The following is a 24,847-nucleotide window of genomic DNA, read 5'->3' as shown; positions in this document are numbered from 1 at the left end:
TGGTTGTGAAGGTGCGGCTGGCAGCATCATCACAGACGGATGGGAAACACTGTCATGGAGGAAGGGCAGAAAATGCTTAGAACAACCGTTTTTAGTTCACAGAGCAGGATTTCCCCACACATTCATTTATATGTGGTGATTAAAATGTTCTATTTTTGGAGCTGGACCGTTCATGAGGAGCGCTGTTGAAATATTTATATGTTTTCGTAATTATTATGCCACACTTTCAATGCAGAGCGTTCTGGGTTCACAGACCAGCAGAAACCTCAGAACTTAGAAACAGCAAACAGAATGACGAAAAAAAGGTAAACGCTGGAATTTAAAAGAAAAAAATGAGAGTAAAGTTTGCTGTCGTCAAACAGGGAAGGAAGGAGCAAATAAACTTTTGCACATTCCTCTGCAAAACTCATTTTAAAATGCATTTTTTTTTCATTTTCAGATTTTATATTTATGTTTCTATGTTGTTGCAGTACTTGCTTTTGTATCCTTCACTTTCTCTTACTGTTTATTATGCACCAAAACAATGAGGTGAATTCCTTGTATGTAAGAAAAAAACTCTACTTGACAATAAATAGGACTGAGAATCTAAAAGTTGATTTAAAAACGTATCTGACACATTGAAATAGCAGCTGTAGCCTTCTAAATCTGGCCCACCCATATTATTCACGAGCTGCTCCGTACTCGTGGTATACGGTATGATATACTGTATATCATATAAACAACTTTTAGGAGAAAAGGTTGCAAAAAAAGGGGTTTGGCATTTTTATTCAGCAGCATGCGTGTGATGTACAGCTACCAGAGCCATCCCAGCTGACGTAACATACAGTGCTTTTCAATATTAAATTACAAATTTGAAACCAACTCAATCTCGGCTAGGAACATCACTACATGGAGGAAGGCAGAGCTGTTCAAAGAGAAGCAAAATCACACATTTAAGAATCAATATAGGAACATTTGTAGAATCTGCAGCATCATGATTAAAGTGGGAGAAACCTTTTTTCTTGGCCTCAGCCTCCATTCGTGAATTCAGCTGATAAAACAGCTGCTGTGTTACATAAAACTCTCTCCCAGTGTGGCTTTAATCTGGGCTTTAATCTCACAAAAGACAGATGAATCAGATCCCGTGTAAACCGTCTCCTGTCTGACTCCAGACTGCTGATTCACAAACAGCCGGCCGAGCTTTGAATCATGAGATCAGAGAGGATTAGACGTCAGAGAGGATGTTAAACAAGATGATTTCTGTAACGTGTGCAAGCTGCGAAACGGAGAGATGTTTCAAAACGCTCAGCTGAGCTCGCACAGATTAAAGGACTGTATGTTTGTAGTCGTGTGCGCGTCTCTTTGTGAGAGACTGAAGCTCAGAGGAATCAGACGAGTCTTGACGAAGGAGGGAGGGCTGATTATCACATATGTTTTGATTTTATTTAATAGATATTTATTTCTAACATGTAAAACAAACAAACAAACAAACAAACAGAAAAAGATAGCAATAAACAAAATGGCAATAACAGAAATTGATAATAACTTAAACACAAACTCAGTGAATATTCAGCTAGGTATTTCAGGCAATTTGAAAGAGCAACATTTTGCAAAACTGCAATGGAAAGACTTTTTAGTCTTTTCTAGGTCACATGATGCTACGGCTATGTGCTTGTCAGTAGGAACTGGCTCCTTCATGATGCAGCAGGAGCTACAAGAGCTGTTACTGCATCACATAACTCTGAGAGAGTTTTGAATCCACAGTTTCTTTGTGAAATCGTGGACTATCAGCTCCCAGAAATCCCTCATATGTGAAATGCAGTTATCTTGCATTTGTGTTTTATCGACATTTTGAAAATTTCGCAAATCTGTAATGGAAATGCACCTACAGACATGCAGCTAAAAACAAGCCCAACAAAGCTGAACAGAGTGGGTAAAAAAAGGAAGCATAGAACTGTTGTGTACATAATTTGCAAATGTATATAGATTGCAACAGCATACAATGTCTTTAAATAAGTTGTGTTTCTGACAAATTTTAGATAAATACGAGTAGCACAAAGGAATAGATAATAAAAGATACAGTTAAAGTTGTAGATTATATATATATATATAGTACATATAAGAAGTGAGTGGTAATGTACAGTATATACATGTATACAGTATATACAGTGTGTGGGATTTTAGAAGGATGACATGTACATGTTAAAGCACTTGTTCCCAACGTGCATGCATGCCAGTATAAATGTTGCCGTCACACGGAGCCAGTGGAAGTTTGGCCAGTTAACGTTATGCTTAGTTTTGTAGTTTGAATTTTGGCACCACAGTGTGAAGTTAGTTTTGAAGAATGGAATTATTTATTCTATTTGTGTGTGTGTGTGTGTGTGTGTGTGTGTGTGTGTGTGTGTGTGTTTGTGTGTGTGTGTTTGTGTGTTTGTATGTATACTTTATGTGTGATAGTGTGCTCACGTGTCCAGCCTGCATCCCTGTCGGTATCTCTGCAGGAAAATGACCTATTTGCTGTCTAATTAAGTCATGACCACACAGCTCTGTTGTGCCAGTGTGGGGGGAGGAGGGGAGTCAGTGTCGTACTGTCGTGCTTTTTTATCTCCTGCTGCCTTTTAGAGTAATAATAAAAACTTTCATGATTTCAAATCAACCAATTCTATGTTTAAATGAAAAGAAGGCTCACTCAAGAACTTCAAAACGTGTGTGGTTATACTGCATGCTGCCATCTTTTTTACTAATCAGCTTTAATGAAACACAGCATTTTGAAAAAGGGGAGCAGCCTTGTCAGAGCAGAGATTTGTTGAGGAACATTTCTGCCAAAGACACTAAAAATTTACTTACAGTATATTTGATTAACGCTGTATTTTTCCAGTATTTCCCTAGAATTTCCCAGAAAGGCTTGATAAATAACTGTAATTAGGACAGTGTACTTTGGTACTTATTATAGGCATGATGGACAGTATTCAGCTGGTGCACCTTCCATTAGTTAACTCCCAGTTAAGTCTTCTACTTAGTGCACAGCAGGTCAGCTGAACACACAAAAAAATATAACATTTGTCAACAGGAAAATGTACAATACCCTGCAGGCTCTATATAAATACAGAGCAGTAATAATGTTTAACAGAGGTAAAAAGAGTGAAGTAAAATAAGGAAACATTAAACTATGAGAAAATGAGTTTTAAGGCGTGATTTATTAAATGATATGTGACTCACTGGGACTTAATGCTACAGATAATGACAATAATGACCCTGGACCATTTTAAACAGGTGATTCACAGAGATAATGAACAGATCAATAGTCCTCTTCTTCAGCCCTGATGAGCTGATGAGGAGGATTATTGATCTCAGTCATGCGTTTATCATAACTGCTGTCATAGTTCTCAGCATGATGGTCATTGGCATCAGCGTCATCTCCTCCTATTCACCTCCTTCCTCCTCTTCCTCCTCTTCCTCCTCTTCTTCCTCTTCTTCTCTCTACCTCCTGTCTGATGATGTCATGGTGATGCAGATGATGCCATTTCTGTTTCTGTCCACTAATCTCATCGTGGCACACCTTACGTAATGTTTCAGGGAATGGAGAAAGATATTTTTTCTAGATAGAGAGGAGTAGTTTTTAAAGACTGATGAGTAAACAAAGTTAATAGATGTAAAAATTAGCCTTAGTTACACACGAAACAATAAATAAATGCATCAATGAAAACAGAAAATGAAAAATTAGATTAAATTTTGATAATATACAGAATAAGTCTGTAAACATGTAAGTTACATTGATAAAACATTCCTGCTACACAAAGTCCTTCTTATTTTTGCCATTTTCCTCTAATTGTCACATGTAAATACTGGACAGTTTTGTTTCACAGTGCAGTTGAAGACATTTTATTTCTCTCAGAAATGTGAAACTGACTGAAGGAGTGTGAATCAGCTGTGTTCTTCATTGAGATTAATGATGTTTAAGCCTGAGCAGTTAGCAGACAGTGAACGTCAATGAGGAGCTGACTGAGAGTTCATGAACATTAATTTCTCAGCAGCAGAGAGTCTTTGGAAAGTTAGATCAGTCACCAGGCAGGTTTACATTATAGATTTGCACAAAACTTAAGTTCAGAATTATTATAAAACAAAATTTTAGCCCAAAAATCGCTTTATATACACCCATCAGAGCAAAATACAAATTAAAACTGTAACGTCTTGTAATAAAAATCAATATTTCTATGTGCATTTCTTATTACACAAGCTGTACGAGCGGTCAGAGGCAGGTGTAGATTTTGTTAGTCAACAGATCGAAGCTGCTAAAATATTGATGAATGCCCGAATACACGTGAATTTCTTTCTGCTGACACTTAACATAAATCTGTTGTGCTCATGTTTCATGAATAAGACCCGCTGTGTTTCTCAGCTCTGACGCCACACAGTGACGCTGGTGTGGACAGTCACATGACAGCAGGTGGTTGTATACGGGAGGGGGCTGATTCGAAAAGGCCTCCTCGATCTTTATTGTCTTTCTTCACCCGGTCAAACCACTGGAACTAGAGTGACCCCTGTCCTCAGCTGAACTGGTCTGAACTGGGTCACCGTCATTAATCCCGTCAGGCAGGTTGAGTTTATCACCGACTGTTTTTTTGTTCTGCTGCTCCACTGACATCGTTTCTCTGCTTCACTGCTGCTGATGCTGATCAATACAGAGCCTGAGTCACGCCCGCACTGCAACACCCCGACTCTGCTGCTTACCGGGTCACTGTGTGTGTGTGTGTGTGTGTGTGTGTGTGTGTGTGTGTGTGTGTGTGTGTGTGTGTGTGTGTGTGTGTGTAATAGAGAGAGAGATTTTACTCTCTCATACAAGAAAGTAAAATCATGTTTGGCAGCAGACACAACATTTTTTTTGAAAGCGTGGGTATTATTTGTCTTTTATTTTTTGTCATTGAACTTCAGAGTAAATCAGAGGGAGACAACAGTCCACCTCACAGCTTTAATGTGTGAGAAATTAGTAATTAAAGTTGCACCTTTTGAATCAGCGACAACAACCATTTGTTATTCTTTTTTGTTAATGTTACATCTTCGTTTTGCTCTGGAGAACAATGAGACCAGACTACAAGAGACAAACATACTGAAAAAAATCAGGCTTTTAAATTTGATTTATATTTCGATATCACGACTTTACATTTTTCTTTAACTTAAACAAAGCAAAATAACTATCAGGAATATCTCCAACTTTAAATATAGAAATAAAGAGTGCACCAGTACCTGTATACCTGTAAAAAGACAGAAAAAAATAGATTATTTATCTTCTGTAACGGTTTAGTTTTATTTATTTTATTAAAAAGAATTACTTCTATACCAGTTCGGTGATTATTTATTACAGTTTAATTGATGGTATTGGAGTGATATATACATTTATAAGTACTTGTTTCCTTATTTAATCTCTATTCATTAATTTCTTTTAGTTAAACAGATAAATTAACAGATGCAGCTTCTTTGCTTAATCTGTGTTTATCTTTATGTTAAGGTATTCAATAAGAGAGATTTATTTTATCAGTGTTATTTTTCCATTGGAACGTCTCTCTGTTATGTTCTCACGCTGGTATTAAATTCGCGCTGGAAGCTGCAGACGAACTGAACTGGATGCATATTTTATTCAGAGAAAAGAGTTTTTAAAAAAAGAGTATGAATAAAACATTTTATTTGTCTGTTCGCTGCGTTGGGTGGCGCTAAAAAGGATTTAAAGCTTCGGCTGAGATGAAGGGGAGCGGGCACACACACACACACACACACACACACACACACACACACACACACACACACACACACACACACACACACACACACACACACACACACACACACACAGTGCCATGCTGTGTCAGCCATGTCTTAGAGAGAGCGAGAGAGAGAGCGTGAGAAAACAAAGTAGTGTCTGAGAGGCAAAAAAGAAAGGAAAGGTTTTGTCTCCTTCCTGCAGACAGAAGGGAGAGTCAGAAAAAGGGAGAGAGAGTTTGTTGATGTCCGACCACATGTTTGATCATCTGCTTCCACAACAATCTGGATTACTCCATCTGGTTTTCAAATATGGGATTATTAAGTCTTTAAACGCCGGGCAGATGGAGAGGTACAGTGAATATGTGTGTTCTTTTTGTATTTATTATTGGAAACTTCTGCTTTGATTGTTGCTTCACATAACTCCTCAAAAGTTGAGCAGATCGTCCGTAAGTTTTGAATCCACAATTCCTCTGTGAAATCATGGACTAAAAGCTCCCAGAAGTCTCTCATACGTGTCCGCTCCCACGTATAAGGGGCTCGCCTTTCCATCATGGCTCCATAACACGCCTACGTGGCCTTGGATTGGAAATAATGACGGCTAGTGCGGTGGCTGCAATAGAAATAAAGCTGCTAATGTTTTGAACATCCATCACCATGGTTACTGGGATGATAGCATGTACACAGTCGTCTCGTAATGGTGTTTTATCGACATTTTGATAATAAAACATACGTTTTATGCAGATCTATAATGGAAACCTGCCTAGCTTGACTATAATATGTTAATTAATACACTCTCCAAAAAATCAACAGCTGTGTTATTAAGTAAATGCTGCATTTTATGTATTATTTGTTTGACTGTATCTTGTTGACTGGAAAACGTTCTGGATTTTGTTGATGGTCTCAATAAGGACAGACCTGATATCACCACTATGAAGAGATAAGTCTGTTCTCTCATTTAGTGATTTATTGGGCTTTTATTATCTTGGTCTTGTTTGTTTAATATCTTGTTTTGTTACTTTGGTTCACTGAATATGTCTGCTGGGTATTCTGGTGTTACTTTTAGATTTATTTATTTGTTTGTTTTGTATGCTGACATTTCAGTATAGTTTTACAGGTGAAGATGAGGCAGATGCCTTAGTGTTCGCTTTCATTTCTCTCCTGTTTATTCTTTAAGTCAGTTACACATTCTCTGTTGAAATGATTGTACTAAGCTCCATAATTACAGCACAAAAACACAAATAGCTGAAGGTGTGTTACTCCTGTTTTTATGCTCTTATTTTTATACTCTGTTTTAATACACTCAGCCTTTTTCTATGTAGTTTGCTTTCTGTTTGTCTTTTCAGTACATGTGACTCATCGCCTCTTTATATCTGAGCAGCTGTTTTATTTCTCCACCTGCTGTATATGAAGATCACAGTGAGATTTATATGTCCGTGTGTGTTTGTGTATTTCCACAGTTGGACGTCAGACATTAGACTGAAAGGTCAGACAGTAATCTAGCTCTGTAATTGGCTCATCACTCACTCATGGTGACCTCTTATTGGCCAGAAGGCTTAGTGGAAATATGAAACAAAGGTGTTTCAATGAGACTCAGTCAGCTGTGTATTGATTTGTTTACATGATCTCTTGATTCTGATGTTGGTAAATTAGAAGAACTACACAGATGTTGCACCGCGGCTGCTGGGCCATAACAACGTGAGACTTGTCCGGTTGAGTCTGAGTCGAGGGAGGTGGCTGGTTCAGTTACTTTCGTCCTCTCCTCACGCTTGTTTTCGTATTTGTTTGTTCTCTGACTCTCTGTATTTTCGTTGACCTCGACATATTTCTCTCTCTCCAGTTTACTCCGATGAGGCTCGTCCACTCACACTAGGAATCCCGTACCTCTCTCTCTAACCATGAGCGTCGCAGCTCTCTCACCCGTGGCCCCTGAGCCGCTCTCCCCGATGGTCACCTCCGTCACTCCGACCATGGACCCCGACACCTCCTCTGCCGATGTCAGCACACCTCCTCACAACCTGGACCAGGAGTTCCAGGACGGGGCCTCCTCACCTGGCCTGGGCTCCAGCAGAGGCAGCCTCACTGGAGGAGGACCTCACCTGGGGAGAGACCCCTCCCACAGGTAACAAATCAGCCACCACGACCTCTCTTTGAATTCTGTTTTTCATGAAAATCCGAGGGGTAGTTTCTTGATGATTAATAAGATTTTTAATCTTTGCGAATAATCTTTGATTTTTCCTGAATTTCTCAATTTGTAATCTCAGCTTTTATTTTACAAAATACTGGATAGTTTTGTCTCTTTAGGCCTCGACAGAAAAATCAGATTAAACACTCTTTCAGTCTTTGTTGAACTTCATGCAGCTTGTGACAAAAAGGTTGTAACAAGACAGTTGTTCACATTAAAGGTTCTTTGATGTAAAAAGAGAGAGAAGGTTGCAGATCACTGGTCCAGCACAAAAGATTTATATTATGTGGTTTAGTTTTGGAAAATATCTTTTTTGCTAGCGCTCCTGTTCTTGCTTGTTTGAAAGTGTAAAACTAAAAATAGGCAAAAAAAAACGAAAATGGCTCTGAGAGGTAGTGAGAATTCTCCACTTAACGAGCCACGTAAAGCTTCAATAATGGATTTTGTTTCTCCGACAAGATAACACACAAACCTCAGATAGTGTCACCTTATTGCAGAAGCATATTGCTGCTTTATGCATGAAAAAACAAATAATTTATTATAAGGTTAATAATGTATTTTTTTGTCATAACAAGATGATTTATCACTATTTATAAAGAGATTTCATGTTCTTAGATCATACAAACATATCACATTATAACAAGAAACTTTTCTTGTCTAACATGTAATAATCTGAGCTATGATTAATATTATATAAAGTCTTCACATCAGTCTCATCTGCTACATACGTGTTGTTTCAGGGCAAAGAAACCTCCACCGCTGCACACTGGAGCCGACTGGAAGGTCGTCCTTCACCTGCCGGAAATAGAGACGTGGCTGAGAGCGACCAGCGACAGAGTCACACAGCTCACACACTCGGTGGGACAAGACGGCGACAACAGACACGTGGACGTCCACCTGGTGCAGCTCAAGGTAAACATGGACTCTCCATTATTATTCAGGCAACCTCTGCTCCTGCTGCACCTGTGTGCCAAATCCAAATGCTTTCTTCTCCTTTTTTGTACGTTTGATGCGACAGAAGATTTAGGCGTAGTTGATTGGAATCATTCTGTGATGCTGGAGACTGTGCCATGGCTGGGATAGATTTTAAAGACTGAAAGCAAACCCTGTTTTATTGGCAGCAGCTTAAATAACCTAAGAGCTTTTAAAGCTTGCTGCCTCACTAAACAAGAGACCAAAAACATCAGACACAGTCACAGAGCTGAGATTTAAGTGTCCTTTATTGCAGATGCAAAGAACAGTTGATCAGGTGGACAAAAGACAAGTAGAAAGACACCAAATCTGTCTCAGTTTTTCATATTCAGGCTCCTCGACCTTTGTTGGGGTCCAGAAAGGACTCTGAAGTGGAGTTCTGAATTGAGTGCTAACATACGTGCAAATGTGCATTGATGCCTCTCGGTGTTGACTTCATGCAGACAGCAGGATATCAGTCGATTTTACTGTCTGACCCCAGGCAGCAAATTACCCATAATACCCTTCCACCCTCCTCGGCCTTGGTGTTATGTAACGACAGGCTTCCACTTGTCACGCAGTTGACCGTTCATTTATTTATGTAACTCAAGTCAGTGTGTTTCCAGTGAGCAGTCACTGTTTGCCTCTTCATCATCAAACTTTCACTCCTTCTCTCCATCTCCAGTGGATTTTATATAAGAGAAGAAAAAAATGAGTCTGTGAAGGATTTAAATCCCTGAAAAGCTGAGCACCTTTTTGTGCTCTTTAAGGAGAAATGTCCCAGAATTAAAAGCAAACTATTATTGGTGTCCTTAAGGTGTTGTTTTGACAGGTTTCAGTGTCCAAAGGACTAAAGGCCTATTTTTTTACCCATTTTGTTCACCATGAGCACCTCTGTATTAGCCACAGATGCAAAGTAACTGAAGTTTAAAAAAAATCTGCACCTTAGACGGCATTTTAAGTCTCTGTTTAAGTGACATAAAATGCTTTAACTCTGGAATTCATCATTGTTTTAAATTTCCATTTATTTATTTTTATTTAATATATATGTTTAGAATTTAGAAAAACTGTAAGATGTACTTACTCGTAAAAAGTAAGTTAACTATTATCACAAGATGCCATCTGTTAATGGCTATATTTTACAGTAATCCATGTGATTTTATCACGCCTATATTCTTCCAAATTCCACCTGAGATCTGTGTTACTCCTGGAGATTTTTAGATCTGAAAGTGTAGATTAAATTCACTTTTTAGTGCGAGATGGATGATCATTATTTAGCTTAATTTCAGTATTGACTAATATCCTCAAGCTATTTTTCTTACCCCTGATCAGCACAGTTTAAATCCACTGAGGAGCCATCAAAATAAACTCTTATGCTGCCTTCATGTGCTGGCAGCTAAATCTGACTTGTGGGAAATTGAACAATGTTGTGTTCACATGCTGTTATGATGCAGTTTTTAATCAAACATACAGAAGCTGCAGACTCATTTACTGAGTCATTCGTAAAGACGCTGTTTTATTCATTCTGTAGGATCTTTTATTGATGAGTGTTTATTTTAAACTACAGTGACTCAGATGTTTCCTCTAAATCAGACTGCTGCTCCTCTCCTCTCCTCTCCTCTCCTCTCCTCTCCTCTCCTCTCCTCATTTACCCTTCCTCCTTCCTCTCCTTCTGTTTTTGGCTCTCCTGTCCTCCCTGCGTGTGAATAAAACATGGCAGCAGCAGTCGTGTTTCCAGTAAAAGCTCCAGACTCTCAGAACTCGAGTCACGCTGATGCTCAACATACTGATGTGAAAGTGACGAGAGTGGACTGTGTGTGTGTATATGTGCATGGTGTGTGTGTGTATATGTGCATGGTGTGTGTGTGTGTGAGGATGTTTTCTGTTTCCTGTCTGTAGCTGAGTCATTCGATGCCATGAACATGCACTGAATTTTATACATCAGTCTCCCTTTTTAGCCCTTTTTTTCTACTGCACAAATTAATCCAGGAATCCAAAAAGATACTTAGGAAATTAGAAATTTGAAACACCAGGACCAATATATTTTTTATCATGTCATATTGTCCCTGTTGTGTCCTGGTGATGTTTGCAGTTCTGAATGTTGCTAAATGATCAAACACAAATTTCTGGCTGTGATTACTTGTTTACAGCTTCACTCACACAGTAAAGAAGCACTGGTTGTCATCAGAGCAGAAAGAAAAATAACATTTTGGAAGCAAGTTCTTGAGGGCAAAGTTTTGGGGGTATTTATCCACAGTCAGTGCATCACCTACAGTAGATGTCCGTCAGCAGGCAGGAGAACCGTCACAGAAGCTAAACAACGTACTGCTGTTTACATGGGCAGCAACTCAATTAATTGTAGTTGATGACATGTCTGCGCGCTGCAGCGAGCTGTCGGACATGTCTGCGCTGCAGCGAGCTGTCGGACATGTCTGCGCGCTGCAGCGAGCTGTCGGACATGTCTGCGCGCTGCAGCGAGCTGTCGGACATGTCTGCGCGCTGCAGCGAGCTGTCGGACATGTCTGCGCGCTGCAGCGAGCTGTCGGACATGTCTGCGCGCTGCAGCGAGCTGTCGGACATGTCTGCGCTGCAGCGAGCTGTCGGACATATGAACATGAACGCACATATTTGCACTGTTCTCATTAACATTACATATAACTGAGCTGCTAACCTTTACTTAAACTTTATTCTAATGTTGACTCATGTTACTGCCCAATTAGGAAATAAGAACCAGACTTATACTTCCACAAAGATAGAATTTTATGGAACACACACACACACACACACACACACACACACACACACACACACACACACACACACACTGCCAGTCTGACAACATCAAATCTGTTTTCAGATTACAGAACTTTGCTTCATTGTGTGTGTGTGTGTGTGTGTGTGTGTGTGTGTAGTCATGAGGTGTGTTGGATCACAGCCTGGTTCTGGGAAGAGACTGTCAGACTTAAAGTGATGACTGTGTGTGTTTGTGTAAGAGGGGGAGAGAGAGACAACTACAGCCTTGTAGTGTGTGTGAGTGATGTCATTTCGTGTGTGTGTGTGTGTGTGTGTCTGTATGTGTCTATTTAATCCATTCATCAGCTACTAATGCTTCTGTTTGATTTCACACCAGAACTGGAACCAAATTTCACTTTTGTTTCACAGAGGTTAATAGAAAACATACTAATATTTCTGTTTTTATAGTGTAACCGCAGGCTAGAAAGCAGTGTTTTGCTGCAGTCCGGAGTCCACCTGCACATCACTGCTGCAGAGTGAGGACTTAAACCACTGGAGGTCAGCAAAGACAAGAGTTTCAAGTTGCTATTTAAGTTCTAGATCACCTGGCTGCACCCTCTAGTGGCAAAAACGCTTCTAAATCTGACATCAGAAACAGATTTATTGCCAAGTGACTTTGCACTTGTAGTCATAATATTAAATAGATACATTTACAACAGAAAATATGGGAAAAAAAAGAAGTTTTAATATGCTGCAACTACTAAAAAAGTTAAAGAAACAAAAAATAGCAAAAAAAAAAAAGAATAAAATTAAAGTAATAGTAAAAAAAATTCTTAGCTATGCAAATATTATTTTTTTAACCACAATTTTTTTCTGTTTCATATTCAGAATAAATGGCAACCAATTTGCATTTTTTTTAATGTAAAAAAGCTGAATTAACTGTGAAAGTGTCATTAAGTCACATCTTTTCAACCGTAGACATTTAAATGACATGAAACTTTATCCAATCACATGTTTTTTTTTTGCCGTTGGTTGTCATGACAATAATCAAATCTTTCTCCCGTCATCTTTTTGAGATTTGGCAGCTTGTCAGAGCAGCGTCAACACACACAAAGAGAACAACAAGGAGAAGACAAACAAAAGCTTGATGAAAATTTGCAGGGACGCTTCTGTCCACTCACAGCTGGAGGGCAGAAACACAAACCGATGTGACTCTCTCTCTCTGTTTTTGTTCATACGACGTGTATCCTGACACCTCTGTCACTTCATGTCGGTGTCAGATCTGAGCCGCAGAAACACTCGCACACTTCAGTCAGGATCAATTAGTGAGCAGCTTTCTGTGAATGAAACACGAAATCTAACTATTACAGACAAGTTAAGTATGTTAAAAATATCATTGAAGGTCTTAAATATGCAGAAACATAACTGATAAGTTTTGTTTCACAATGAATTTTTGGATTCGATTCTTTCTGTTGTGACTTGATTTTCCTTATTGGCACTTTGGAAAACAAGAGAAATCTTAAGGTCTAAAATAAAGCACTTTTACAGTAATTTGAACAAACAAACCTTTTGACATATTCAACATTAAGATTGCTGTAGTGAACATTAACATTTTATTGGTATTGATTTATATTTTTCTATCAGAGCACCTCTAAATCATTCAGGTTCTGTTTAGTTTTACTGCATGATAGTGGTGAGGAGGAGAGCAGGTGGACACTGTCTGAGCATCTTTATCATCACTGAATTACAGACGACTCATTCGCTGGTTGACGGCTCCATCTAGTGGTGGATCCTCTGTATTACAGCAAAGTGGAAAAACATTTCAATACCAGAAATATTGTTCACCAGCCTTCTATTAGTGTTGAGTATGAGGGTGTATTAAATCATCATTTAGTTAAAGAATTTTTTAAAATTAAACTGCACATTACCATTACAGTAAATTACTCAATAATGTACAAATGCAGCTTTAAAATAGTAGCAGACAAGGTACTTTAGCTAAATGATAGCAGCACGAAATACACAATATAATGAACATAAACATGATTAGAAAGTATACCTGTGATGAGATTTAGTCATTTAGTTACATAAAAGGAAAAAGAAATACATGTATAAACGTGCAATTCTTATTTTTTTAACCCAGAAAAAAATAAAAATGAAAATGTGTGATTTCAGTGTGCATTATGACAATGACTATGTTTACATGCACAAAATATTTTTTTGCTTTTGCACTTATTCTGAAAAAGACAATAGTCCTAGTAAGCTGTTTACAAGAGTAATGATAATAAATATTCCTCTAATATTCCTATTTACACGCAGCCGTGCAAGCACTTTTTATTTTAACCAACTTATTTACTTGGGTGAAATAAATAATATGAAATAAATAAATTAATAAATTACAAACGTCGCACATACACTAACACAAGTTGTGGTTACAAAGGTTCGTTATGCGCTGATATGGCAGAAGATAATACATTTACAAGCGGTTGGTGGCGGACTTGTTTGACCATGTGACCAAGTCACTGTGCTCAGCTGTTCAGTAGTTTCAGCCCATAATTCCCTTAAAAACCAGGATCAGTCAAACTAGATACTGAGTGTTAATCAGTGAGCTTTAGAGCAGTTGAATGTGTATTTTTAAACTGTGGACAGAGACAGGCGAACTGTGTCCTTTGCACTAAACTAGACTAACCGTCTCAGGACTCCAGTTCTGAACGTGTCATAATATTCAGCCTCTTATATCACTCTGAAACAAAAAAGGTTTTTGGTGTGTATTTTTGATAATAAACCAGATCAGATTTTAAAGCCACCTAAAACAAGGCCCATTTTAAGATTACATTATATTTAGAATATTTTCATCTCTTTTCTTCACCATCAGACTGATCATTGTGACCAGACTTCATTGACAAAAACAGCAATTTTAGAAGAAGGTTGTTGCTATTTTCCTGCTTTCTTTTTTTAGGCGGCTAAAATATATTTTGCTGCGGCCCCTGTATACTCAAGTAAAGTTACATCGCTCAACTTCTGTGCAGGTAGATTTGGTTTATCAAAGAAGCTAGCAGAGCAACACAGTACATAAAATAAGCACAGCAGAAACATTGGATAAGTCAGATCGCTGTATTTAACCCTTACTGACTGTTTGGCACATTTTACTTGCTTTTAATTCTTCATATTTGAATAATTTTGGCTGTGTTTATGCATATGGCAAAACATTTTGGCAAGATTGCGTATTTTTATTTAATTTCTGAATTTCCAGCTCAGCTCCTACATTAAGTCTAAAATACACTGTGGAAACTAAATAGTTACATTCAGACTGTTCAGGTCAAAAAATGCTCCATTGAAACCCATTCAAACTGACATTTTTGATCCCACAGCCATCAGAGCAGAAAAACAGGACTTGTATTATTTCTGGGTGTCATTCTGGGCTTTTGACTTGGAATTTTTCATTTTGACTATTTTCCCCATGATCACGTTATTTTGACCATATTTGGCATATGGAGGAAATACATGCTATTTCCACTAGGTGACCTCTCACAATCAATGTAGCTGTTAATCATTGACATATCCCAGACAGGTATAATAAAAAAGTGTACTTTGCATGTAGTATATTGAAAATACTGTTTTTCATCTAAAAATATAGTGGCATCATGACAAAAACCTGGCATGTAAAGGGTTTAAATTCCGAAAATTAATGAATATTTGATATTTATAATAAGGACTGATGTTTGTTAAAAGAGAACAACAACTCAGTAAAAGTAGAAAATCACAGTAATGTCTAATATTTCTTAAAGCTTGATTTTGAAAAGTGCATTTTGTGCGAAACAAGTGTGTGTGTGATATTTAAAAGGGACCCAACCAGCCAGTTGTGTACCTGGAGGTGTTAGCACGACATCGTGGTGATTCCGTCTGTATTATTTTATCTTCTGTGGTGAAATGAAGCTTTGAATTGTTAAAGGCTGGACACCAGTCTGAACTGGTCTTTGCATGTTTCTGTGCTTACAGTTTACCCACATGGAGCACTGTAGCACGTTTCTGTTGATACAGCCCAGCTGAGCAGTTTGTTTGGAAGCCTGTCAGTGATTGTGTTTGTAATAAAGTTCTTTAGTATCATATGTGTTTACATAATGAGCCCCTTCAGGCCCATCTGACCTGGATTCACCCTGTCAGACTCGTAGCTGCACACCGAGCGTCCGATTGGTCGTTCCCTCGGAAGGTAAATCCAGGCTGAAGCGTGCCTTTGCTTTATTTGACTTAATTGCGGGCGTGGCGGTCTGCGGGGCGTCAGGCTCAGTGACAGAGAGAGAGAGATGGAAGCGGACAGATGGGTCGACTGCTGTTTGAAATTGTATTCTCTCCTCGCTGCTCTTTTCTTTTTTCTTTTATCCTCTCCTCCTTTTCTTCTCTCTCTGTGTCTCTCTCTTCCTCTCTCTGGCATATTTATAATGCGTTTGCCTGCAGGGCATTTTTCTATAACCTGACCTTGCCACAGAGCAACTGTTGGACATGATTATAGTGATGCAACCACTGTTTTTGAGTGTGTGTGTGTGTGTGTGTGTGTGTGTGTGTGTGTGTGTATGCATGCATGTGAGAGAGAGAGAGGGAGAGAGCTGGTATGCCAGTCTCTCAGCCATTCTTGGCATCCGGCTGCAGGCGGTGTGTAACAGCTGCATGGAGAATGTCCTGTGCTGCACTGAGAGGGAGAGGCTGCACACACACTACATGTAACACACGTGCAAACAAATAGGTACACACACACACACACACACACACATACACACTCACTCACATGTCACAGATGCAGCAGTAATTTTATTTATTCAGTCACCATCTTTATCAAAAAGGTGCATCAGGAATTTTTCATGAAAACTGTGAAATATAACAAAAGAATTTTTAAATTTTTTTTTTAACAATATCCTTTACATCATCACACAGTCCAGTCCAATTGTATTTATAAAACAAATTTTAAAAACAACAGAGTCAGCCAAAGTGCTTTACATCAGCAAATAGATAAAATATAGAAAAAACAACTTAAAACAGGACATAAAAGACTGTTTACAAAAGGGCAATGAAAAACCACAAACTGGAAGCTCTCCTACAGGAAAACAAATGTCTTTAAATGAGATTTAAACACATAGTAAAATATGTTAATATGGAATGCTTATCAAAAAACGTTACATTACATTACATACAAACATAATGTATTTAATGCAGTAAAATTTACGTTTGATGAAGAGCATGTAGCTTGAAAGGTCACCTTGGTGGTAATTGAATTAAATATTTATGGTATCATAATCTAGTGTGCAGACTTAGTTATGTCTACGGTTATCTTTTGTCCAACGCCTCATTTTTTTGTCCTGATATACGTGCATTTTGTAGGACTTTTACTTTTAACAGAGTATTTCTGTGTTTTTTCTATTTTTACTTAAGAAAAGTACTTCTTCCACCTCTGTCTAATCTTCACTGCTGAGTTTATTGTTGTTATGTCACAGGGTCAACGTGCTCTCTTTGCTCCAGACTTTGAGATGATGTCACACACATTATAACTTAATAATAGTTTTACAGCTCAGAGCTTAAGTTTCTGCGCTGTAAGGCTCTGAGATAAAAGTATCTTCTCTTTTCTGCTCAGAAGTGGTGAATTTACAGCTCATAGAAACCGATTTTGTTTGATATCTAGTGTCAGCAAAAAATCTTGTTGCACATAACTGGTGCGTCGTTAGTGCCGTTAGTATGTTTAAAATATTACATGAATGCCGCTGTCACACTGAACTTCCTGCTGAACCTTGTTCAAACTGTAAAACTTTACACGAAAAATAACCTGAAGCGTCAAATATCTGTGTTGAACAGCCGACTCTGATTGACACAATTCAAAGTCGGGTACAGCTCTACTTTTGAGGAACCGTTCCAACATCTGACCCTAAAATTCACAAAGTAAAGTTAGAAATATGAGTTTAAGTCATGCATCATCATCCTGCAGCGTTTTAGAAACATCCTGATAAAGAAAGTCTTCACAGAGAGGCAGTATCCGTTTCACACACGTGATCTGTGTGTCCCTGATTCAAAACCAGCTGAGTTTTATTTAAACACAGTCCAGAAGCAGCCCGCTGTCTCCCAGCTGTCGGAATATTTTGGTCCCCTTAAGTCACTGTCGTTGCTACGCCAGGAATTTTGGGAACTGCTTTTAACATGGAGCGATAGATATTCATGTAAAAGAGGGGAGGGGGTAGAAAGGACAGAAAGAAGGAAGGAAGAGGTGAGAAAAGCAGGAAGAGAGAGTTGCTGGTTCACTAAGTTCAGCTGACTTTTTCAACTCACTCACAGTGAAATATCATCACTGTCAGCTGAGAGCCAAAACCTCAGTTTAGCAGAGAGGCAGGTAGTGAAGTGTGGAGTCTTCAACGAGGACATATAGAGCGAATTCACAGGTTCATGCTGTATAAAAACACTTCATTTTCCTCATTCTGTCTGTGCTGGAACACCTGTATACCTGTATACCTGTACACGTGTATACGGCTGCAGCTGTACAATAACTGTAATAGAGAAAAGTAGCAATTTCTACCATCAATAAAAGCCTCTAAAACTAAATCTTCACAACTGGGCATGTCCCAGCATGTATCTGTTCCAAAACATTAGCAACGAAGATTACATGTTTGGCTGATTTTCATTTGTTTACCTCATTATCTGAAACTTTGTCCATATTTGATATGAACAGCCGACAGTGTAAAATTAAACATATGACAGAAAAGAAGGAAAAGCATCATTAGTCCCCTTTAAGATTTGTGGTTAGGAAATTGAGGCAAGTATAAAGTCATGAACTTAACACTCGAAAGCTGGACTTGAAAGCAAAACTTTTATCTTTTATCTCAAGTTTCAATCTGATAAAATTTCCAAATAATGAAGAGTAAATATGACAGGGCTTTCACATTCCTGAATATTTAATTATGAGGCCTTCAGACAGTTTACTTCTGAAGACTTGTGACCTGATGTGAGTCTCAAAAAGACAACTGGCTCTGACTTCACCGTCCACCAGAGAAGTTACTGTTAGAGCTGAAATATGATGTAAATTACTGTTAGACCAAAAAGTTAGGAGTCTGAAATTAAGGATTCCCCCTGTAGGAGTTTCTCGTTACTAAGCCAGTTAGTTCTTGTAGCCTTGGGCTGTTTAGTCATGTCCTGTGCTATATCTAAAACAGAATGAATAAAACGGCTGAACTTAAAGGGAGAGAGTCTCTCTGTTTTCAGGCTCTGACGCTTTAAATTCAGACATTTATTATTATTTTAATGATGAAACACATTTTCCTTCCAGGAAATAGCCTTAACCTTCACGTCTCCCTCTCTCTGCCCTTCCCCCTGCTCACAACTGTCACAATCAGCAGCTGTTGCATTGCAGACGAGCAGAGAGAGAGAGAGACTGTGTGTGTGTGTGTGTGTGTGTGTGTGTGTGTGTGTGAGAGAGAGAGAGAGAGAGAGAGAGAGAGAGAGAGAGACAGACACACAGACACACACAGAGAAAGTGCCTTTTTCTGTATGAAATGTGGTTCTTTGTCTTGGCTCAGGTTAGAGTAAGTGAGGCGGTTCACTTATACTGACAATGATCTTTTTATGTGGTTAAAATATGCATACGCATCAATATACATATTGAAGGTAAAGAGGAGACAGTATTCTCATGAAGTGAACACTAATATTGATTTTTTAAAAATATGTTTAGCTATGAACCGGTCCAAAACAGGACATCACTCAGCTTCCATGCAGGTGTTGTGGGACTGAACTTTATTTATCAGAGGAGGGTGGTGGCTGGGGTGTGACTTTACATAGCTCGACTTCCAGTTGCATTATCTGGGTGTGTTAGTCCGACTTTGAGAAATTCGATCCAGTCCGATTACAGTCGGACCAACATGTTTACATGTATTTGTAGTTTTAGTCGGACTAACACAATTAACACAATTCTGAGATGTTTTCCAGCATCATGTGAACGTACTGACTGTCTATGGATCAATGCCTCATACAACCCATCTTCAGCTGCAGATTTTAGATTCATCTGACTGGACTCACTTCAGATGTGTGAATGTGTTACAGAAATTTTACAGAGTGTGATCCAGTGATTTTTACATAAAAGTGACTCAAATACTTATATGTGGATGTGGTTTTGGTCCAACTCTGAAGATGGCCCATCTTGGGCGTGGCATGGCTCAGCTCAGCAGGTTTCGACACAGCTCTGCGCGGTTCGGCACGGCTCGGCATCTTTAAACTGACAATGGAGACGTAAATCTGCTCGGTATGGTTTGATTCAGTGCAGCATGAAGTGCCAATGGAAAAGCCCTAAGAGTGTGTGTGTGTGTGTCAAGTGGTTATAATGATGTCCAGAATCTACAGTTACAGTGTGTGTGTCTGTGTCTGTGTGTGTGTGTGTGTGTGTGTGTGTGTGTGTGTGTGTGTGTGTGTGTGTGTGTTTAGGGGGGTGGGTGAAGTTGGTCCTAAAATAACTTTTCCAACTGTTGTCACCCCTCCTCTCCCCAACACCAACACCCCCATGCAAGAAGCAGGTCAACACACACACACACACACACACACACACACACACACACACACACACACACACACACACACACACACACACACACACTGCTTGGGCGTCAGTCTGTCACCATTTCCCACATGGGAGCAGCAGTGTGTTTGTAGCTGTGGACAGGAAAAACAGTCGCTGCTTTGAGAGCAGACAAACTTTTACTTTCTGATTTTTTTAAATCACCTTTGAGAAACATTTGGGGGATTTTGAGGATTCAGATTTCAGAATTATTGATCTGAAAAGGTAAGAAACCTCTGACCTGCTCAGTGTTGGTTATTCATAATTTAAAAGTTCACTCAATAAATGAAGTAGAAATCAAAGAGTGGCTGATTACTTTGGTGCGTGTGTGGTGAAGTTTGTGAATGCAACTTTGGTCTCTGAGCTTTGTTTAATATTTCAGATTGTTTCCACATTGACATGCAATCTCTTTGTTGAAATGACATTTTAGAGAGCTCAGTGTTATTAAAATCACATGAAAAGTTAACAGTGTTTTGGGGCTTCAGATGAACTTCAGTCCAGCACAAACAGGAAGTCTTCGGCAAGCACATTAACATTTTTAGATGGATTCAAGAATTAAATGGTTCACACAAAGTGATGTGTCACAGAACTAAATAATGTTAATACTGAATCAGAGGAATCAGACTTTTTAAAAGGCTTTCTGATGCTGGTTTGCTTTTGTAGATTTTTGACCTCCAATAGCAACAGGAAAGTTCAGGCAGGATATCCTCTACAGTCACAGAGCTACAGTCACAGAGCCACAGTCACAGAGCTACAGTCACAGAGCAACAGTCACAGAGCAACAGTCACAGAGCTGCAGTCACAGAGCTGCAGTCACAGAGCTGCAGTCACAGAGCAACAGTCACAGAGCTGCAGTCACAGAGCTGCAGTCACAGAGCAACAGTCATAGAGCTGCAGTCACAGAGCTGCAGTCACAGAGCTGCAGTCACAGAGCAACAGTCACAGAGCTGCAGTCACAGAGCTGCAGTCACAGAGCTGCAGTCACAGAGCAACAGTCACAGAGCTGCAGTCACAGAGCTGCAGTCACAGAGCAGCAGTCACAGAGCTGCAGTCACAGAGCAGCAGTCACAGAGCAGCAGTCACAGAGCTGCAGTCACAGAGCTGCAGTCACAGAGCAGCAGTCACAGAGCTGCAGTCACAGAGCTGCAGTCACAGAGCAGCAGTCACAGAGCAGCAGTCACAGAGCTGCAGTCACAGAGCAGCAGTCACAGAGCTGCAGTCACAGAGCTACAGTCACAGAGCTGTAGTCACAGAGCAGCAGTCATAGAGCTGCTGTCACAGAGCAGCAGTCACAGAGCTGCAGTCACAGAGCTGCAGTCACAGAGCAGCAGTCACAGAGCTGCAGCTTCATTAGAGTCCAGAGACAGTCTACATGTTTGTGTGGATGCAGCGTGAGTTGCTCTTTGGTCCCGACAGAGTTGAAGTTGTTTAAATGTCCAGCAGCAGAGAAACGTGCTGCAGAGTTCAGCACGGGAACGAAACCCTCAGACGAAAAAGGCCGAGCTCAGAGTGTTTCTGCAGAAACTACCACTTTGAAAAAATTACTGTAACAAGTCTTTGTATCGCAGCAGCGGGTCTCGGTCGTCTTTGAAGCCGCTTAATTTGAATACTCCAGGGGGAGAAGGAGCACAGAGTATTTGATCTCCAAGGTAAAATACGCTGCGCTGATGGGCTGGAGTGGAGGAGTTGAAGGTTATTAGATCGAATGGGTGCGGATGAGGCGGAGCTGTCGCAGCCGGTTTGAACGCGGCCGCTCTGAAGCCCTTGATGTCGGCGGTGATGAGGGTGAGCTGGGATTGGAGCTGAGGCCCGAGTCGACTGGCTTCAGATTGATTTCAGGCAATTAGAAACCCTGCTGGATGTATGGACTCTGTGATTGACAGGTCATGTCTTGACTCTACGTGACTGGAGTGCGAGAAAGTGTGTGTGTGTGTGTGTGTGTGTGTGTGTGTGTGTGTGTGTGTGTGTGTGTGTGTGTGTGTGTGTGATTGTGATGTGTGTATGATTAAAATATTGAGTGTGCATTATAGAAATATGTGACTCTATACAAGTTTCTTGTAAATGAGCATGTTGTTGTAAATGTGTGAAAACACACACACACACACACACACACACACACACACACAGCAGTATTATACAGGCACATGCTCTGGGCAAACAAAACCTTCAAAGTTAATCAACTGTCGAATTCACAGTAAAAATGTCCCTGAAATTTTCATCCTGTACTCAGTTTTGCCTCCACAGAGGATTTATTGTTTGCTGCCAACTCCACAAGTCTCTGTACGTACGGAGGGCTTCCAGTTAGCATGTAAACCCCGGCGTGCAGATACCGTTGTGTTTACAGACTTATACAGTGTGAATACACAATACATACCGTCATGTGAGAATTAAAGACATTTGACATATAAGACAAACAAGACAAGACGGGACCAAGTGGACGAGACGGACCGCACGAGACCAGATGGACGAAAGTCAGATTTTTAACAGATTATGGCTGAAAACATGACTTCAATTTCCATTCCTCGTAGATTATAGACATGAAAAATATTGTTGTAAAAGATGCTTATTTATTGGTAAATTAGCAAATTACATTTCTTGGTTAATTAAAACCTAAATCTGAAAGAAACCAGCAGTATTTATGTACTTTAAACTGCAAAATCAAGTCACCAGTCCTTCAGGAAACACTGATACACCCAAGCGTGGTCGTTGTTAACACACACACACACACACACACACACACACACACACACACACACACACACGCTGTAGGGTCTTATTAGCTCCCAGTGTTCAGACTGGACTAAAGATTTTCTAACAAATGACTTTAGATGGCAGCGACAGACTTGGTGTTAATTCAATCAGACGGGCCCTCTGCTCTGCTGAGTGCTCTGTGTGTGTGTGTGTGTGTGTGTGTGTGTGTGTGTGTCTGTGTGTGTGTCTGTGTGTGTGTGTTTTAGCATATTAAAGCTGTTTGTGAATTATTGAAGCATCTGAAAGACACCGGTGACATTTTCACCACTGTTTTAGAACGACATGACAGTGCTTTGATGACGAAACTCTTTGTGTGTGTGTGTGTGTGTGTGTGTGTGTGTGTGTGTGTGTGTGTGTGTGTGTGTGTGTGTTAACTATAGGTTCAAGAACATTTTGTGTGTGTAAGTTTGGTTTGGGAGATTTTTATGTTGGAATTGGTGTTCATGCAGTGAGTGTATGTCTTACCTTTGCTCAAGCTGTGTGTGTGTGTGTGTGCACGCAGTTTGTATGTCAGTTATTTATAGCTTGTGTGTGTGTGGGTGTATTTCCTGGACAGTGTGTTCACTGTGAACTGATCTAAATGCTCTCCTTCCTCTTGAGGCCGTTCTTTATCTCCCGGCAGGGCGTTTCTGATGAGGCGGTGGGTTTCTGTCGTCAGATGAAAGCATTGTATAAAACACACACTTTAGTCCAGATATCCTAATTGAGAAAGATGTGATGAACTGTCCGTGATGTCTTCAGGGACGCAGCTGCACCAGTACAGAAACACAGTCACCACATCTACCAGTCAGAACCACTCCTGTCGAGGAACGCGCTAAAGTTTGGTTTTTAGTGTGTGGAAAAAAAGAAAATGAGATTAAGAATTAGTTTTCTAGTTTTCCTTGCTGATAATCCCATTGATTTTATTGGTTTTGTGCCCTTTTCACTCAAATTTGAGCCGTGATCAGGGGGAGTTACTGTAAAACTAGTGTCTGCAGTTCGACTGGTGCATCGGCTAGATGAAAATAGAACACGTTACAGCTGCATGATTTTGCATTCGATTTCAGGGCTGTAAGGTCTTCAAAAGGTCAAAACAAATCTTGCAGAGTCACACAGCAATTGTGCCATGAAACCAAAACAATGGGCTAAAATATGCCAAAACCCCCCCAGATGTAATGAAATTTTTCTTGATTCAGCACCGTCTGTAGTGCACTTAAACCAGTCACTTTTACAGCCCAAACATGATTTGTTGTTGTTGTTGTTGTTAAATTTGAATTATACATAGCTCCTTTGTCAGGAAATAGAAATAAAAAAAAGTATTGTAAAACAAACATACAAATTATAAATCATGTCAACATGTGCATCTGCATAGAGAGGGGTGAATAAATGAAATTTAAAGAGAACTTTAACTGTTTCAAACCTGAGCAGACTGGATTTACTTCTTTAAAAAAATGTCAAAAAAGAAAAAGAACCCCAAAAGTGATGAAAATGTGTGAGATTTTTTTTCTGTAAAATACTTTTGAATATAAAATTATAATAAATATAAATATACTTTTGTAGACATTTTCCCTTTTTTTTTGAAAATAGTTTTCTAACTCCACTCCCTTTTTTCCCCCAACAAATTTTTAGGTCATTTTCTTGCCACCTTTTTCTAATTTCTTGAAATTGGTGTGACATTTCTTGCAGAGCTGGTCATTGTCTCCCCCCCCCATGTCCCCTAAACATAAATGATTACCTTTGTTCCCGAGACCCAACTACGACCATTTAACAGCTTTATCCACTTATTATAGTGTGTTTGTACCCTTTTGTGTCGAAACAAAGCTTTGACTTCCTGCATGTGTCTGTATGTGATGATCTGTGATGAGAGCATGTTGATAAGCAGCGTACAAGAGTCATTTGATTCTTTTTTGCATAAAAATATTGATTACTGCCTTCATTAG

General features: G+C 39.5%; 1 protein-coding gene across 2 annotated transcripts in view; it reads left to right on the top strand.

The window, feature by feature from the left end:
* The window catches only part of akap6 (A-kinase anchoring protein 6), a 213,072-nt gene that overhangs the window by 14,365 nt on the left and 173,860 nt on the right, over positions 1-24,847 (top strand). The window contains exons 1-3 of one of the 2 annotated variants that reach the window (XM_088087262.1): positions 5,908-6,085; positions 7,574-7,855; positions 8,659-8,830. In XM_088087262.1, coding sequence (XP_087943388.1) covers positions 7,632-7,855; positions 8,659-8,830 — 396 coding nt within the window. In that variant the 5' untranslated portion in view covers positions 5,908-6,085; positions 7,574-7,631. Of the gene's footprint in view, positions 1-5,907; positions 6,086-7,573; positions 7,856-8,658; positions 8,831-24,847 lie in introns of those variants that run through there. The other variant, XM_042501072.2, reaches the window with a different exon arrangement.

This window comes from Plectropomus leopardus, chromosome 14, assembly GCF_026936395.1.
Source record: "Plectropomus leopardus strain MGB_pleo_1.0 chromosome 14, ASM2693639v1, whole genome shotgun sequence".
In the NCBI taxonomy this organism is placed as follows: Eukaryota; Metazoa; Chordata; class Actinopteri; order Perciformes; family Serranidae; genus Plectropomus; species Plectropomus leopardus.
The sequence above is the reverse complement of the archived record's forward strand: the minus strand, read 5'-3'. Positions and strand labels throughout refer to the sequence as shown.